The sequence below is a fragment of the Pararge aegeria genome, chromosome 16 (genome assembly GCF_905163445.1).
Source record: "Pararge aegeria chromosome 16, ilParAegt1.1, whole genome shotgun sequence".
Classification (NCBI taxonomy): Eukaryota; Metazoa; Arthropoda; class Insecta; order Lepidoptera; family Nymphalidae; genus Pararge; species Pararge aegeria.
The window spans coordinates 9,859,114-9,874,513 of record NC_053195.1 but is presented as its reverse complement, the minus strand read 5'-3'; the positions used below and the strand labels follow the sequence as shown (position 1 = coordinate 9,874,513).

At 35.3% G+C, this 15,400-nt stretch overlaps 1 protein-coding gene across 1 annotated transcript; it reads left to right on the top strand.

Annotated features, from left to right (window-relative positions):
• Nucleotides 1-382: 382 nt before the first annotated feature.
• On the top strand, nt 383-13,826 carry LOC120630239. Its single transcript, XM_039899390.1, has 7 exons — nt 383-457; nt 6,116-6,218; nt 8,233-8,364; nt 9,408-9,642; nt 11,820-11,975; nt 12,431-12,588; nt 13,768-13,826. The coding sequence occupies exons 1-7, from the start codon at nt 383-385 to the stop codon at nt 13,824-13,826; spliced, it is 918 nt and encodes a 305-aa protein (XP_039755324.1).
• The last annotated feature ends 1,574 nt before the right edge of the window (nt 13,827-15,400 follow it).

Here is a 15,400-nt window from a genome sequence, read left to right as displayed (position 1 = left end):
TATTTTTCGGATTATTCGAAATTTATTTTGTGTAATTAATTTTGAATAAGGAATTAAATAGATATATCATAACCATGTATTTATTTTAATGGTAGCTAATTAATATAAGTTTCAATTACTTTAGTAACATAATTTAGTTTGTAGTCTACCAAGTGAATTCCTAATTAAAGAAACCTAAAAGCAATCTCATTACCATAAAGGTGTCACGAACTGTTGCCTACATTTACAGAGCTCGTATATCTGGTATCCTAGTTGAGGTTCAACAATTGTACGATCGCGTTCGATTTTGTTTGTTGAATTGGGCCGGCTAGGTTGGAGCAAGGAGGCTGGATGCGTGCGCACGGCAATCGCGTCCGGAATGCAAGCGAGCGCGGCAGTCGGCATGAGGCGCGCGCGAAGTGTCACGGGGCCCTTGCGGCGAGCCCACCCTGCCTCGGGGGCCACCTGGAACGTCCAGGTACTTAATCACCACTTTACCCACTCCAAATTATGAACCGCTAACATACCTTCCTTACTACCTTACAAGTTCCACGAATCTTGAGCTTTTAAATCAACGACTAGTCAATGTTGTTTTTTGATTAAAGAAAATTATGATGTGAATGTGATCAGTGGACACAGAAGACTCAACAGTTGGCCGAAGACTTGTTGCGCACGCAACTCATTCCAATGAATACATTAAAACTATTATCGTCCTCGTAAGTGACGGATGAAAAGGATCTGGGCATCGGCATTCTCTATATCCATGCATCAGTTTGTTTTGATCGTCATACTTATAATACGCCTCGTTTAGCTATTATACGTTAAGATTACTAATCTATAATTATAACGTAATAAGTTTTAATAAACGCTATACGTCGTAAGTTTTTACTAAGAAGACCCAAGGAATGCTGCTGTAGTTTTATTAATACATCAGCTAAAATAGTTTTGACAAATATCAACAGCTTTAACCATACTGTTAAAATTTAAAAGAATATTTGAAAATGCGAAGATATCTATATTAGTTTTAGCACACAACTGTCTTAATATATTTTAGCAGTGAGATGTATTTATTTTCTCTAGAGTCCGCACTCTCTCGCAAGAAATCTTCTATCTGACTAATGTCCTCGAAAAACAGACAAGTAAAATTGCTACAATGCAAGCCTAAAAACCTAATATTTTATCACAAGAAATAGCTCTCTCGGTCATATGATGCGGTAGCTAACGAAATAAATATACGAAAGTTTGTTTACTAACAAATTTCTATTATATATTATTGCGCCTTGGAACAGGTCGTTTTTTGCGCCTTTACTGCATTCTACTTTATAATAAAAAATCAAAGGTATTAAAAAAGGGTCATCGTCCTGGAATTTATGAAAGGCGAAGATAAAATTTGAGTAGACCTGCTATAATATTCCCTAGCATACAATGAGAGCAAAAGTATACAAGTATAATATTAAACAAAGTTCTGTAGAGAGTTCTTCAAACTTACAAAGTCTAAACGAGAAATGCCTAGTGAAGAGTAGTCCTAAGGCAGTTTGCATTAGGCAGGAAGCAAGCACTAAACTTGAGTGCAGTCTCAGTACAAAACGTTTTATGTGAACAAACTCGCGGACAATGGACCGCTTTGAGGCGGCAAGTGGATGCATTCTGAATTCTTTATAGTTATGTCGCGCCGCTCTCGTTACTGCGTGTTTATCTCTACCGTTCCATCTCGGCTACGGTGCGAAAACCGACCTCGATGGATTGGTTTTCCAACTAGTTCACCTGGCTGCAGTCATGTTTTATTTGTGTAAACTAATGCCTCGCAGGCAATGTTTAGCACTGAGAATTCCATAATGACGTTATTTATTTCGAAAATTATTCGACCGTTTCCAAAACAAAGAAAAAAATAATAACCTTTTTGCGGACGTAAAATTTTGCATCACAATAAAACTATTATATCAGATGTATTGATTAATCTTATCAATTATAATTCTTCGGATTTCTGCAAAATTCCGATATTTATATTATATATAAATATCGGAATATTTTCTTTTTATCATTACATGAAGTCACAAGACAACTTTAACTAAAAGTTGTCTTGTAACTTCATCCGTACATACATCGTTTCTACATGCACAAGAGTTTTAAAAATAACGTTTTTAGAAGTAGTTGATTTAAAACTTTGCAGATCCCTCGTAGACAGATATTTCATACAAACATCCAACCCTCGTTTTACCCCTTTAGGAAGGTTGATTGATTTTAAGAAAACTCTTTCTAAGCGGATACCGGCACTTACCTTCTAAATGTTCATGTCCCTAACAACTTGATTTTCAAAGTTACTCCCTGTGTCAGTAACTTTGTGAAAATTCTTTGCGAAAAGTAGCAAAAACAGCTAGAATAAAATTTTATAACATGAAAACATAAAATATTATTTTTTTGGTGCCTGAGCTATTTTTGAGAAACACGGATAGATTGATTGATAAAACATGGTGACAAGTGACACGTTTTCACAACCACTAAGGATTTAATTTTACCCTTATAAGTTACGGAACCTTACAATACAAACTTGTAATTTGTATCATGCTTGACTTGTGGGATTTTCCAATGGTGTACTTTGGTTTGACTTATTAAAATAAATACATATTCACTTCCGCGTCGTGTTAATTAATGTTTAACAGAACTCTGACTATATTTAATGTCGGCGAGAGAATGCAACGCTGCAAATCAGGTTAAAAACCTTAGCATTAGCATGCACTAAATATTTTTTGACCATGGTCTGACGGATTTGTATATCCATTCAGTACAAGATTTAAATAACAAGCATAGAATATAAAATAAGTCAAAATCAATGCAAAACGTTGGTAGTTAGGTACTTGCTGTTTTCAAAATTTCGCATAATGAAAGATAGCAGAAGATGATAGCATGGCAACGTTTTAAAAGATATATTGAAATATGCCTATCTACCTGTATAGACCTAAAAAAAATATTAAGTTACATTGGAATAAAATAAAAATAAAGTGTACAACAGTACACCAAGCAAAATAGATTTATCAAAAATAATAATGAACATTCGCCATATTAGTAACGTCAAAGTTTATGATAGAATTTATAAATAATAAAAGAAATATTGAGTCGAAATAAAACATGAACTATAGTTTCGTTTATTAGCGTTTTAATTATTATTTTAATTAATAAAATACCAAAAACAGACTTTTTTACAAAAAAATCTGCGCTTCATTCACCTATTATCTACTTAAGAAAAAATATATAATACGAAGATTGCGTTCCGAGTGGTTCAGTTTTTATTACCAAAGATTGTAACTTTGTCCACAATAACAAGGCAATAAAAGTTGACCTTTTCCTAGTGCAAACACGTCTCTAATTAAATACTTTATAACTTTCTTTGATATGTCTTTTAAATATAATTATAACTTTTATGTATATATAATCCCTAAAAAAACTAGACCGTGATCCTTGTTTACTTTTCTGAGGGTTTCGGTTTTAAAATTATTCTTTGTTATATTATTACTTGTTTGTATTATTATTATTGTTTATTATTGTATTATTAGTTGTAGTATTATTGGAGACAGAATGTCTCCAATATAAGTATCTGTGTACTGAAAAAATTTTAAGATTGGTACGGTGTTCAGCCAAAAAAAGGAAACATATACTACTAAACATCTGCTATCCCAGGATAAAAAGTATCCTATATCCATTTCCGAGACCCGAGCTACCTCTGTGCCAAATTTTATTAAACTCGGTGAAGCGGTTGAGTCAAATATAGGTAACAAACAAACAAACACACACTTTTTCACATTTTCACATTTATATAATTATTTTATTATTTTATATTAATTTATTTCTTTATTCCCTTTATTAGCATACTATAAAATAGTATTTTATATATCAAGTATGGTTACATTGCATTTTACAGTCCAAGCGGTACTAGGCGCGTGAGCTAAAGATTGAGGTTATTAACTCGCGATTCGTGCCTTGATTATTATTTCCGGCGGAGTAAAATTTACTATTGATGTGCTTTCCAAGTTAAAATGGACATTTTAAATTAATAATATAATAGAATTTTTTGTTGATACAAAAAAGCGAAAATTTTAATAAAAATAATTATGATGGAAAATAACTTGCAGTAAGGTACACTCTTAACTTAATCGTGACATCATACATAAAGGACAAGAACTATGAGCCTTAAATCGATGTAATAAGGTCGACGTTACGAGCAAGTGTGATGAAAGGTTAAGTTACCAACCTGGTATTAGTAAATTGGAGAGTTAACGGAACCGATAAATATTGATGTAATCTTTTAGTCAAGAATTGCTGAGTAGAGTGTGAAGAGGCATTCCCAGGTTGATTATTAATAGCTTATGCTATAAGGAGTCCATTAAGCTACTTTTATTTGCGAAAAAGAAACTTTTTTTGACGGATGAGCACAAAAAAAACCATGGAGTTGTAAACACAATCTGATTCAAATAGGGAAGCACAGTTAAATTATATTTGAATTCACACTTTGGCCCATAGTAACCAAGAACAATAATCAAAATCCAGCCGTACTTTGCAACGCGGAGAGTTAGGGTATATTATGCAGAAAAGCGAAAAGAAATAGTGAAATAATTACTTACAAAGAAAGGAAGTTGTACACGGACAAAGTCACGGAAAACCAGTTGATTTTACTAAAAGCAGTCCCTCCACTCCAATCAATTTAAAATAAACTGTGGGAACATGAAAGTCGATAAAACCTTTATGTTTTCATACAATGGCCGTAACAATAGGGGTTGAGTGCCGTGATCGCAATCTATAGTTGCGATACAATTTTATTTTGGTTTATGATAATAAAAAAAACGATAAAATAGTTTATTATTGGATATCCTCTAACGATACTCATTTCAATGATACGCTATTAATGGAAATTTTGATCTACATGAATGCACAAAGTAGCTCATGTATTTAATTAGATAAGGAATAATACTGTAGTGTTTAAAATAGGTTGGTAAATAACCCATAACTTTAATGTATGTAAAAGAAAATAATGGTTACTGTGGGTTTTTATCGATCTTTTTAAGATATAAAACTTCATTACACATTTATTTGATCTATCACGTTATTCTCGTAAGCGCACAAAACTATATTTGTTACGACACATCACATTACAAATCTTCAAATTTCTTGGGTTTTCTTCTACTATAATATGCATATAGTCCTTCCTCTTAAATCAACCCTACTTCCCGGGTCGGGCTAAATTATATAAGGTTTTATAAATTTAAAATGCATATAAAATTTTCGAATTTCAATTTTAACCTGCGACTCGCTCAGGCCGCGATTGCCAGAGAGTAAATTTTATATGCATTTTAAATTTATAAAATAGATAATTCCTCCAAGTGTAAAAACACTAACAAAAATATTCTACGACAATACACACATCGCCATCTAGTCCCAAAGTAAGCGTAGCTTGTGTTATGGATACTAAGATAACTGGATGAATATTTTTTTATAGATAATATACATAAATACTTATAATATATCGATAAACACCCAGACACTGAAAAACATTCATGTTCATCTCACAAATATTGTACAGTTATGGGAATCGAACCCACGGCCTTGGACTCAGAAAGCAGTGTGGCTGCCCACTGCGCCAATCAGCCGTCAATAAAATAATAAAATTAACACTTACTTCGACCAATATCTTAAGGTTGTTGGATCAAGGGTCGAATACAGAAGGCAGTAGTCCTTGAAACGGCGCATATTGTGAGGAGGTTCCTCACCCTGGAGCCCTGACCGAAGGTTGCTTGGGCATTCAAAAGCCCCGCAAGCGGAGGGTGGATGTTTTTTTTTATAAATTTTTAATAGTGTTTTTTATTTTATTTTTAAGAAGAATTGTTGTTAAGAATTTAAAAAAAAAATGAATGATAGAAAATAAATTTATATAAGGTGTGTATTTTCTATTAAAGATTTTACGGTTATTAAAACCGTATCTCATATGAGAAACGAGGCCTGTGCCCAGCAGTAGGACCTTAAGAGGTTGCGGTTGTATAGTTTAAAAGATCTAAGCGTACACGCGGCGGGGGCGACTTGCTTTTGTACTACATAAAGATAATTGAAATTGATTACGAATATAATTTCCTAACAACCATGTTTCCAGGTGGTACGAGGTAAAATGAGCTCGAAGTGCTTGTGGCACGCGTGCCGAGCACTCTCTGCTGGTTTGCTGTTAATGCTGTTGGGAGCAGCCATGGCAGTCATAGGTAAATATTTTTTAATCATCATCATCACCATTAGCGTCCCACTGCTGGGCGCAGGCCTCCCAACACACGGTTTTTAGGATATTGACCCTTAAACACAAACCATGTAATATTTTCGTAGATAGGTATCGAACTAGCTTCACTTATAAAAACGGCATTTTACCCCGTTTGCAATGAAATTCATTCAATTTTTTTTCATTTCCAAAGTTAAATATGAAATTGTTTTTTTCTATAGACATTGCCTCAATAATTAGGCATTCGATTTAGGCAATTCCAAAGTTAAGAGAAAACGGACATAAATTGCGATTTTTGATAACAGATATTTTTGTTGACATGCGAATATAGAAAACTACTTAATTCATTTATATTGAGTTTACATGTTTAATTTAATATTACAGATATTTAAAACCAAAAACACCTTTAATTAGCATCGCCTAACTAACTAGCGTTAACTCGTGAGCATGCAAAACGCAGACATAAAGTATTTCCCGTGCACGACAGCTGTGCGACATATCCGGTTGCATATCCGTCGTTCTTGATAGAACGACTTATATGAAGGCAAAACTCTGTATGGGATATAATTATTCGTTAGGCTTGTGATGCATTGACAAGTACCCTATCTGATCGAGGTTTAACACCTTAATTAATTAGGGTAGCAGTATTCGATTTCACAACTCTAAAATTTTACTTAAATCGTCGCTAACACAAATCAATCATTTACCAGGCGGGAAAAAATTAAATTCAATACGCTGATAAAGACGCATGCAATGATAAAATATTAAATACAGTAGGTGAGCGAATTATTATGAAAGGCGAAGCACACAGAATCCCTGTTATATTGCTGTGCTGAATCTCTAAGCAAGCGACAATAAGCGATCCAGCCCTTTTGTCACCTGAGGAGGCAAACAAGCGACGTTCTCAGAGGTTTTATCTAGCTTAAGAATGTTGTTCCTATTGTACTGATATTTCAATTGGAAGCGACAGAAAGACGTACGTACTTCTCTATGCTAGCGGCATATTTAATGCCTTCTTTCGTTAAATAAAACCTATCTGAGAGTTTTTTGTTGTTGTAAAATCTTGTTTTCTCGTATGTCAGAATATTATTAAAAGCTATAATTGATCGAAATAATGCTGAGCCCTGTGACAGGTTTGAATCTGTAGCAGGGCGACAAAGTCCCTAAAAACAGCATAGGGATAACTAAATCTTTATATTATCTCGTTTTATATCGTGGAACGAGCTTAGGAACGGAAGCTGCAACGGAGATTGTTGAGCCTGACAAGCGATGAGAAGCTTTTAAAGTGAATTCTTTGACACTTTTTTATTTGAATTCGCAGAAACATGTGCTTCTGAGAAAAAAACGTGTGTAAACGTAACAGGACAACTGACCACTGTCAGTCAGTAAATTAGGAAATCGGAAAAAAATAAACATGAAGTAAACAAGTGTGGTGGTTGATGATAAAATCCGAACTAAACCGGATTGAACCGAACGACTCGCCTCGTGGGTCCATAACGGTTTTACCTTACGTGACGCCGTCTACCAGTGAACTTTTCCAAAGAAACTTCCAAAAAAATTACGCACTGGATAACAAAAATACAGCATTTAAGTTGTCAAAGAAAAAAAACATCTAGATTGATGTCATCGTCATCATGGTCATATTAATGTCCCAATGTGTACTTTTATAGGAGGTGTCAATCAGACACCTCCTATAAAAGTATAATTCCTGTTTTAAAAGTGGAAGATTTAGAGGTTATAGCCACCAGACTACTAGGTTGGCAACCCCGTTGCCTCGAAGAGCACTTTAAGCCGTTGTCCCGGCCTGTTTGACGAACCCACCAACCCGCATTGAAGGAGTGTGGTGGATTTGTGCTCAAAACATTTTCTACTATCAGAGAAGAGGCCAGCAGTGGGACTTTGATAAGATGATGATAAGGACGATTATGACATACAAAAAAAAACAATTGAATCATCTGATTTAAGTGAAAATATGTACTAATAAATAAAAATAATACTTTCAGGTTATTACGCCGACACACTGTCAGTTGCAGAAGAGGTGCGCGGTAACTCCACAATATCAGTCAAAGACGAGGCGCGGGGCTTTCATCTAAACAATCTGTCATACGCCGGTCCTATCGTTATGGGTTTCGGAGGTACTAACATAACATATTAAAACTAGCATTGCCCGCTTGCCTTATTCGCTTTTACTTGGCAACTTTGCTACTGTATGTTTATAAGTGTCATTTTTTTACTATTTTATTTTTCTTTAAGTTAGACTATGCAATCTTAGCTAGTGGTAAGTGATGATGCAGTATAAGATGGCGGCGGGCTAACCTGCTGGGGTCTGGCAGTTATATAAAAAAAAAACATACCCCAGCGTACCAGACAGCATGCCATTCGCACTATGCGCACTTAGCCAGCGTGTCTGCGCTAATGGGATGATATTTGATGATAATGATCATAAATCCATTACCAGCCCACTTTACAGGGCACAAGTACCTCTCAGAATGAGAACGATTCAGGCCATACTTCACCACGATAGTCAAGTGCTGATAAATGGACTTCACAATCCTTTCAGTACACTATGAAAAACTCTCAGGCATACAGGTTTTGTCACGATGTTTTCTTCAACGATTGTAATTTCGAATAGTGCACGCCTCATAATCTCATTCATTACAATAAAATTGAGATTATTTGTAAAAAATAATTAAACTACATCTAATTATACCGTTAAAAGTAATATAATATTTTGATCCCTCAAAATACTGAAGCCTATAAAAAAAACAACTCGATAAGTGAAGTATTTCGCTCGTTATCGTGACCACAATATACGGGATCCGCACATACAGACACACGGGCGTCCAAGACAGAACTTTTTTAAACAATTTTTTATTAGTTTAAATAATAAAATGAGATTTAAAAATATCATGAGTGTTAAAAATAGTGGTTTTTCTCAACATTTGTCTATTTATATTCACTTATAAAAGCAATAATGAATAAAAAAGTGACATTTTAAGTTGGAGAATCACTCGGTGTGCGTAAACTGACAGTATTACCCACCTCAACGCTTCGTTTATGAGGCGTGCAAAAGAAAGAGGTGTGTGCCGGTGATCGAAATCGGTCCCCCCAAAAGTGAGGCTGAAATCCTAACCTCTCTTATCTTGATGATGGTTGTATGTAATAAAAATTATTGCAGGTTTTATCGTAGTAGCAGCTTGCGTGATGACGTTCGAAGCTCGTGACAGCGCCGCGAAAGTGACGCCAGCGAGGCCGCAAACACTACCTCGTCCATTGCCTCGGCGAGGACCATGTGCAGCGCCCGCGCGTCTCGACCAGCTCGGAGTATATCGGCTGCCACATGTTCTACCACTGCCGCACGCACTGCCGCTCGCGCCCCCGCATCGGATAAGACCACCACACGTGTGTCTAAGGTATGACACAGTTATTATAATATCAATGTTGTGCTGGGAGTCTTGCACAGGAATCCTGTATTATATGGGAGAGGGTTTAAGATCATAGACCGACCACGGTTTTCCAATGAGGGTTAGTGGACTATAACAATATTTTTAAATCTTTAAATCCAGTTACTAAAATACATGTGACTAAGTTTAAACTAATATAACAATAAAATAATAATAATAGAAATTTAAATTTTTCTGATAATTCAATTTTAATTTTAATATATTTTATGTATTTTACATACGTATATCTATATATATTTTTTTTTTACTTCCTTAAATTTGTGGCCATACCCTCACTCTTTTTCTTGCACGTCCGATAGTTGGCTGGTAGAAAATAGTTTAGAATTAAGCCAGTCCTTTGTAAAGCGTTTTTTTTGGTTTTGCAATAAAGTGAAAAATAAAATAAATAACAATAAAAACAGAGCAACTCTTCACAGGGCATGCATGGAGCACGACCTGCAACATGCCCCCCTGAGTCCATCAATTTTATTCGTAGTTGTTAAGTCTCATATGCCTGTAGTCACACCAGCAACAACGCCCGCCAGACATGAACAAAGCATTGCAACAATGCTGCTTTGCGGCAGAAATAAACATGGCAATAGTACATTCATCCCCCGACGAGCTCAGTCACTACTAAACAAAGGTAATAAAGGATACGTGTTCGGCCAGGAAAACTTTTTTAAATGCAGCATTGTCTGAAGCTGTTTCCCGGTCTGAAGGGCGGTTGTCGGTGTGAATCCAGGCACATGATCAAATTCAAATTTAAAATTCATTTATTTCAAGTAGGCCTAATTTATCAGCACTTTTGAAACGTCAAGTCTGTCTGTTTGTAGTGACTCTACCACAGGTTCGGAAGGCAGATTCCAATGAAAAGAGCTGGCAAGAAACTCGGCAGATTGCTCTGCTGCATGAGGCTTAACACCTACGCCTCAAATTGATTGACTCAGGGCGGCGAAGAGTTACTCGGTTTATACGAGTAGGCAATGGAGTTTCGCTTACCGTCAGGGGGGCTATCTAATTAGTCCACCAATTATTAATTAAAAAAAAATCATAGAATGAAGCTCTCTAAACAAAATTTGGTGAGATGAATTTAGCGATAGTGCCGAAATAGGTATCAATAAAACACCTAGAATACAACAGCGCGTTGATGTCTTTTGTATGTAACCCTCACGACCTTTTTATTGGCGTATTAAAAAAAATCAAGGTGAGTGAACCACAGTACAACAACACTAATTGGTAGTAGTAACCAAGTAGTATTGGTGTACTCTTATTACCGTAATAAACCTAAGTAATAGAGTCCAATAGCTTATGCTTTGTAAATTGTAACCTATGCACGGCTTAACAGGGAAACCGATGATTTAGATTTTATTTTGTAGGTTAACGCCGACAAACAGATTGTGAGGTTTACATACAAAAGACATCAACTGTTAGTAATTAGAAGCTAGCTTGCAGTTACTATTACAAATAAATTAGTATTCAGTTTAATATTGTTGCTTTGTTTTTGTCATTTGTAGGTTACAATAACCCTTTAACAAGCCTATCGAAAGTATCCATGCATCTCGGTTTATCTAGTCCGTTACTTATTATATCTGTCCTCATAACTGTCAAACCAAATATAGCAATCATGATTCACAAAAATTCTAATATTTGGTATGCTTATAGCTGTTACTCAGGTTTAAACTTTAGGGTAATTTAAATCCCAAACAACAATAGAATTTCTTCAAGATAGATGTTGAAAATGTTTACCAATTTAACTCAATATTTTTATTAAAAAAGTTGTATTATCGAACAAAAATTTAAATATTTAAAAAAATAACATGAGATTTAGTTAAGCTGTTACAGCCGGGTGGGTAAAACTTCACGCCTCCACCTTTTGGGAGGTTTTTGCATTTTTAGCAAGTAGCGTTTTTGGTGTTTTAAGCTATAATGGTGGAAAACACTCAGAATTATAAAAACCTACATGCTAATTCTCCTAATGTTTTTTAATAAATTAAATAAAACTAAATTCGACACAATGTTCTGAAATGCGTAAAGTCTACCAATTTCCACTTGGCCAGCGTGGTTGACTACGGCCTAAACTCTTCTCATTCTAAGAGTAGAGCCGTACCTGTGGCCCGGTGAAGTGTTGATGATGATAGTGTGTTTAGAATCGGGGGAGAGAAGACAAGGGAACGTGCGCGGTTTGGCTCCGCTCCGGACTTACGGAGTGGAAGCGCGCGCGCTCCGTTGCCTATCTCTGCGCTTCGCCGTCCGCTCCGCCGCTATGCACTCTCCGTAGACGAACCTCCTCATTCCGCGGTCAGGTAATCATACAACATTTAGTTATTAGCTTTGCTTGATTCACGCTTGTCCATGTTAATCCATTGAAATATATTCCGTAATAATTATATCAGTAATATATACCCTAATAGACTATATAATCATATCTGGTAAAATAACTTATGCTTGTAAGGAATAAATAAATCATTATTAATTCAAGTAATAGTAACTAGTGTTAAAAATTACAACTGATCGAAAATTAATGAGCAAAACGATGGTGATGGCCGCCAACGCCGCGCTACATCGCTTCGCTTGCATTCGCTTTACAGTGTTCTTATTTTTTAATTACTGAATAAAAGTTTTCTGATAATTGATAGTGGACATAGGACATGATGAGACTCATGAGTGAAATTGTAACAGTGTATGTTTATATAAAAGTAGCAAATTAGGTTATGAAATACCAGTTAACAAAGCTCTCAATACCGAATTTATTACACAGTGCAAGTGCAGCAGAGTCAGAATGCGGTTCCCAGTCATCTCTGGCTTTAGATTTGCACGTGAGTGGCGCATGCACAGGCGTCACTCTTCGAGTGCGGGACAACACGCGACGTCGCCCCCTGGCACGTCAACAAAGACTTGTCGAGGACATGATGCATCGTAAGATCAATTTCACTAGACATTTAACAAAGCCATTTTTAAATATCCAACAGCTGGACATAAGTCTCTTCCCAGTAGGGAAGAGGCATTCAAGGCAAAACGAAACTAAAACGTTCCGAACAAGCCAATTTACGCCACTCAAAAGCTACAAATGTTTCTAATGCGCCCTGCATGGCTAGCATGGGGCAGGAGACATTTTTCTCCCCGGGGAAAGTACAAAATTGTATCTTCTCCCATAGTTTTATCAACTCTTCGAACTTTGGAATCACGTGTGGAAATTATATCCAAATAATATGTGTGTACGGGTAAATAATACGGGGCTAATCTTCGCCTATTCCCTGTTGCCGTGCTTTGGCATGTGGACACGAAAATATTAACCCTTGGCAGGGGAACAATCGGGTCAATCATGTTAGTTTTCTCTCTATGCTAGCCGTGCTGGTCTAAGAAGAAGCCTACGACAATAATAGCCGAGAAATGTGTTTCAGTACCAGTTTGGTGATTCCTCGCAAACGGCAAATCAATGGACGCGTTGGTTAGAGCTTGCGTATGGAAACTAAATTTTATATAATAACCCTTCACGTTATAAGTATTATATGGGATTGGCGTAGTTTAAGGATTGTTACTACACATAAATCCTTCTTCCTCCTTATGCAGATTAGTATAACATCAAAGTACGGACTGGTATTATTATGTCCCGAAGCAGTTCGCTTACGATAAAGTTTCACTTTCATGGAAATGGACTGGCAATTCTTAACGCAGAAAAATCTATGGCGGATAGCTAGTTTTTCATCTCTTGATCAGTGAAAAGAAGAACATTTTAATAAATTATTATCTTTAGTGCAATGTATTTTAGAAAGGTCTTATTAGACTTTATGCGATTATTGCAGTTAGCTCTAAAATCCAAAATAATCGACAATCTAGATTGTCTCTACTACTGTTACTACTATTCTTTCGTTCTGATTAGAACATATGGTGCTTATTTAGCCCCAAGGATACGCCAATCAAGTTAAAAAAAACCGCGTTTGAATCCTAGCCATCTGGCGTAGGTATTGAATGAGCTTGGGTTGTATTGGTCTCCCTCTTTGGACAATATTATTAGTGTTATAATCTAGTGGTAAACTATCACTTATTCTAGAAATTAACAAGCGAAAAGAATAATCACATGTTTAATTTTTTCAGCAACACCAGGTCAAAGCGTCAGCAATGTAAATAATGTAGAAGAAACAATCCCAAGGTAAAAAGACTACCCGTTTTATTTTAACATTTGGATGTTTTTCTCTATATATACATACAAAAAATATATATATAAAGAAGCTATAGAACATCTCTTTTCAGAAACAACGAAGAAGAATTAAGTAAAGAGACTGTCGAAATGGTTCGTTTAACCGTAGAGCAGGAGGCGCGAGCGCGAAGTGCCCCTCCCCCATCTCTGTGTTCAGTCCCTCCGTCGCCACAACTTGTGATATCCCCCCCTCATTCACCTTCCAAATTACAAGCGACCAGCATAGTCATCGAACCATCGGAAACCGATATCGTCATTGGACCTCCTCCGCCCAAAGTAACCATACAGCCTATGTCAAAACACTGAGAAAATATAGAAATATTGATGTATCGTAAACCCTTTGTAAACAATTTACAAATTTATAGTTGTACTTTATAAATTGTATTGGTGCATATTTTGTAATGAATTGGTATTGTTTATTGTTACTAATTGCTATCGTTTACTATATAACATATTATTCGTGAGCCATCGGTTTAAATAGAAATCATATATACGAGGTTCGTACGGGTCAGGATATCATAAACTTCAAGCACTGCGGTTCAGTATAGGTAAAAGGAGGTTAATAATTCTTCATATAAGTAACATTTTCTCTAAAAACTTTACAACCCCTTAAAGAATAAAGACTGATAAAAGCGAATTTTGTAAAAAGATTTAAACCACATATTTCTACGATAAAATAAAAAAAAACAATAAATACTAGGTATAATATCTACTTATGGAATGTGAATTACCTATATATACTTACGTTAGCGAAAAGGTAATGGATGAAAAGATACGACATCATGCATTAGCACTTACACAGTTATTTTTATTAAATGTCTATATACATACACTTAGATATTCCTATGTTGTTACAATCTACATACGTATCTTGTCCACTAAAATTACTTAAATGTATAAATTAATATCCTATGATAAAATAAACCTAGAATTAACTATCCTTCCTCTGTAAATACCAAATAATTAATATTTGTTTCAATCTGATAATATAGAGTAAACCAAATTAAGATAATATAAGTCGAAAAAGCAAGATAGGTAGATACCATTTTACCCTTTACCATTTACATCATACCATATGTTTGTTTTTAAATATTGTGACTTCCAAATTTATGTTAGATATTAAGTAAGTTTATATAAGTGGGGTAAGTTAACTATGGAATTTAAATAGTAGTATAAGTATTATTAACCATTATTAATGACACTAACAGATTTTAAGGGAAGAAATGTAAAAATTTGCATTACAAAATATATTTTCATCGCACTAGTTCACATTCAATTGTTTGATAAAAATCTCTATTGCTCAAAATTCGCGCGCAAAGGATAAGTTGTTTTTGTGCTAAAGTGATACAAATAATTTGGATGAAGTCGAGTGCATTAGCTATCAAAAAAAAAGTAATATAAAATCACTATACTTAGTGGAATATTCGTTACTTGGGAGACCCCGTTTTTCACCAAAGCCTGTATTGCAACTTGAATATTAAGCTCTGTGTGTCTATCCTGTATGGGGGAATATAAAATACGCCTTAAATG

What these genes read in the sequence shown, in the direction of transcription:
- LOC120630239 (XM_039899390.1), top strand. Translation starts at nt 383, where the DNA reads ATGAGGCGCGCGCGAAGTGTCACGGGGCCCTTGCGGCGAGCCCACCCT. An exon ending in AGCAGCCATGGCAGTCATAG is followed by an intron (nt 6,219 to 8,232) that starts GTAAATATTTTT and finishes TAATACTTTCAG; the next exon opens with GTTATTACGCCGACACACTG. An exon ending in CCACCACACGTGTGTCTAAG is followed by an intron (nt 9,643 to 11,819) that starts GTATGACACAGT and finishes TAGTGTGTTTAG; the next exon opens with AATCGGGGGAGAGAAGACAA.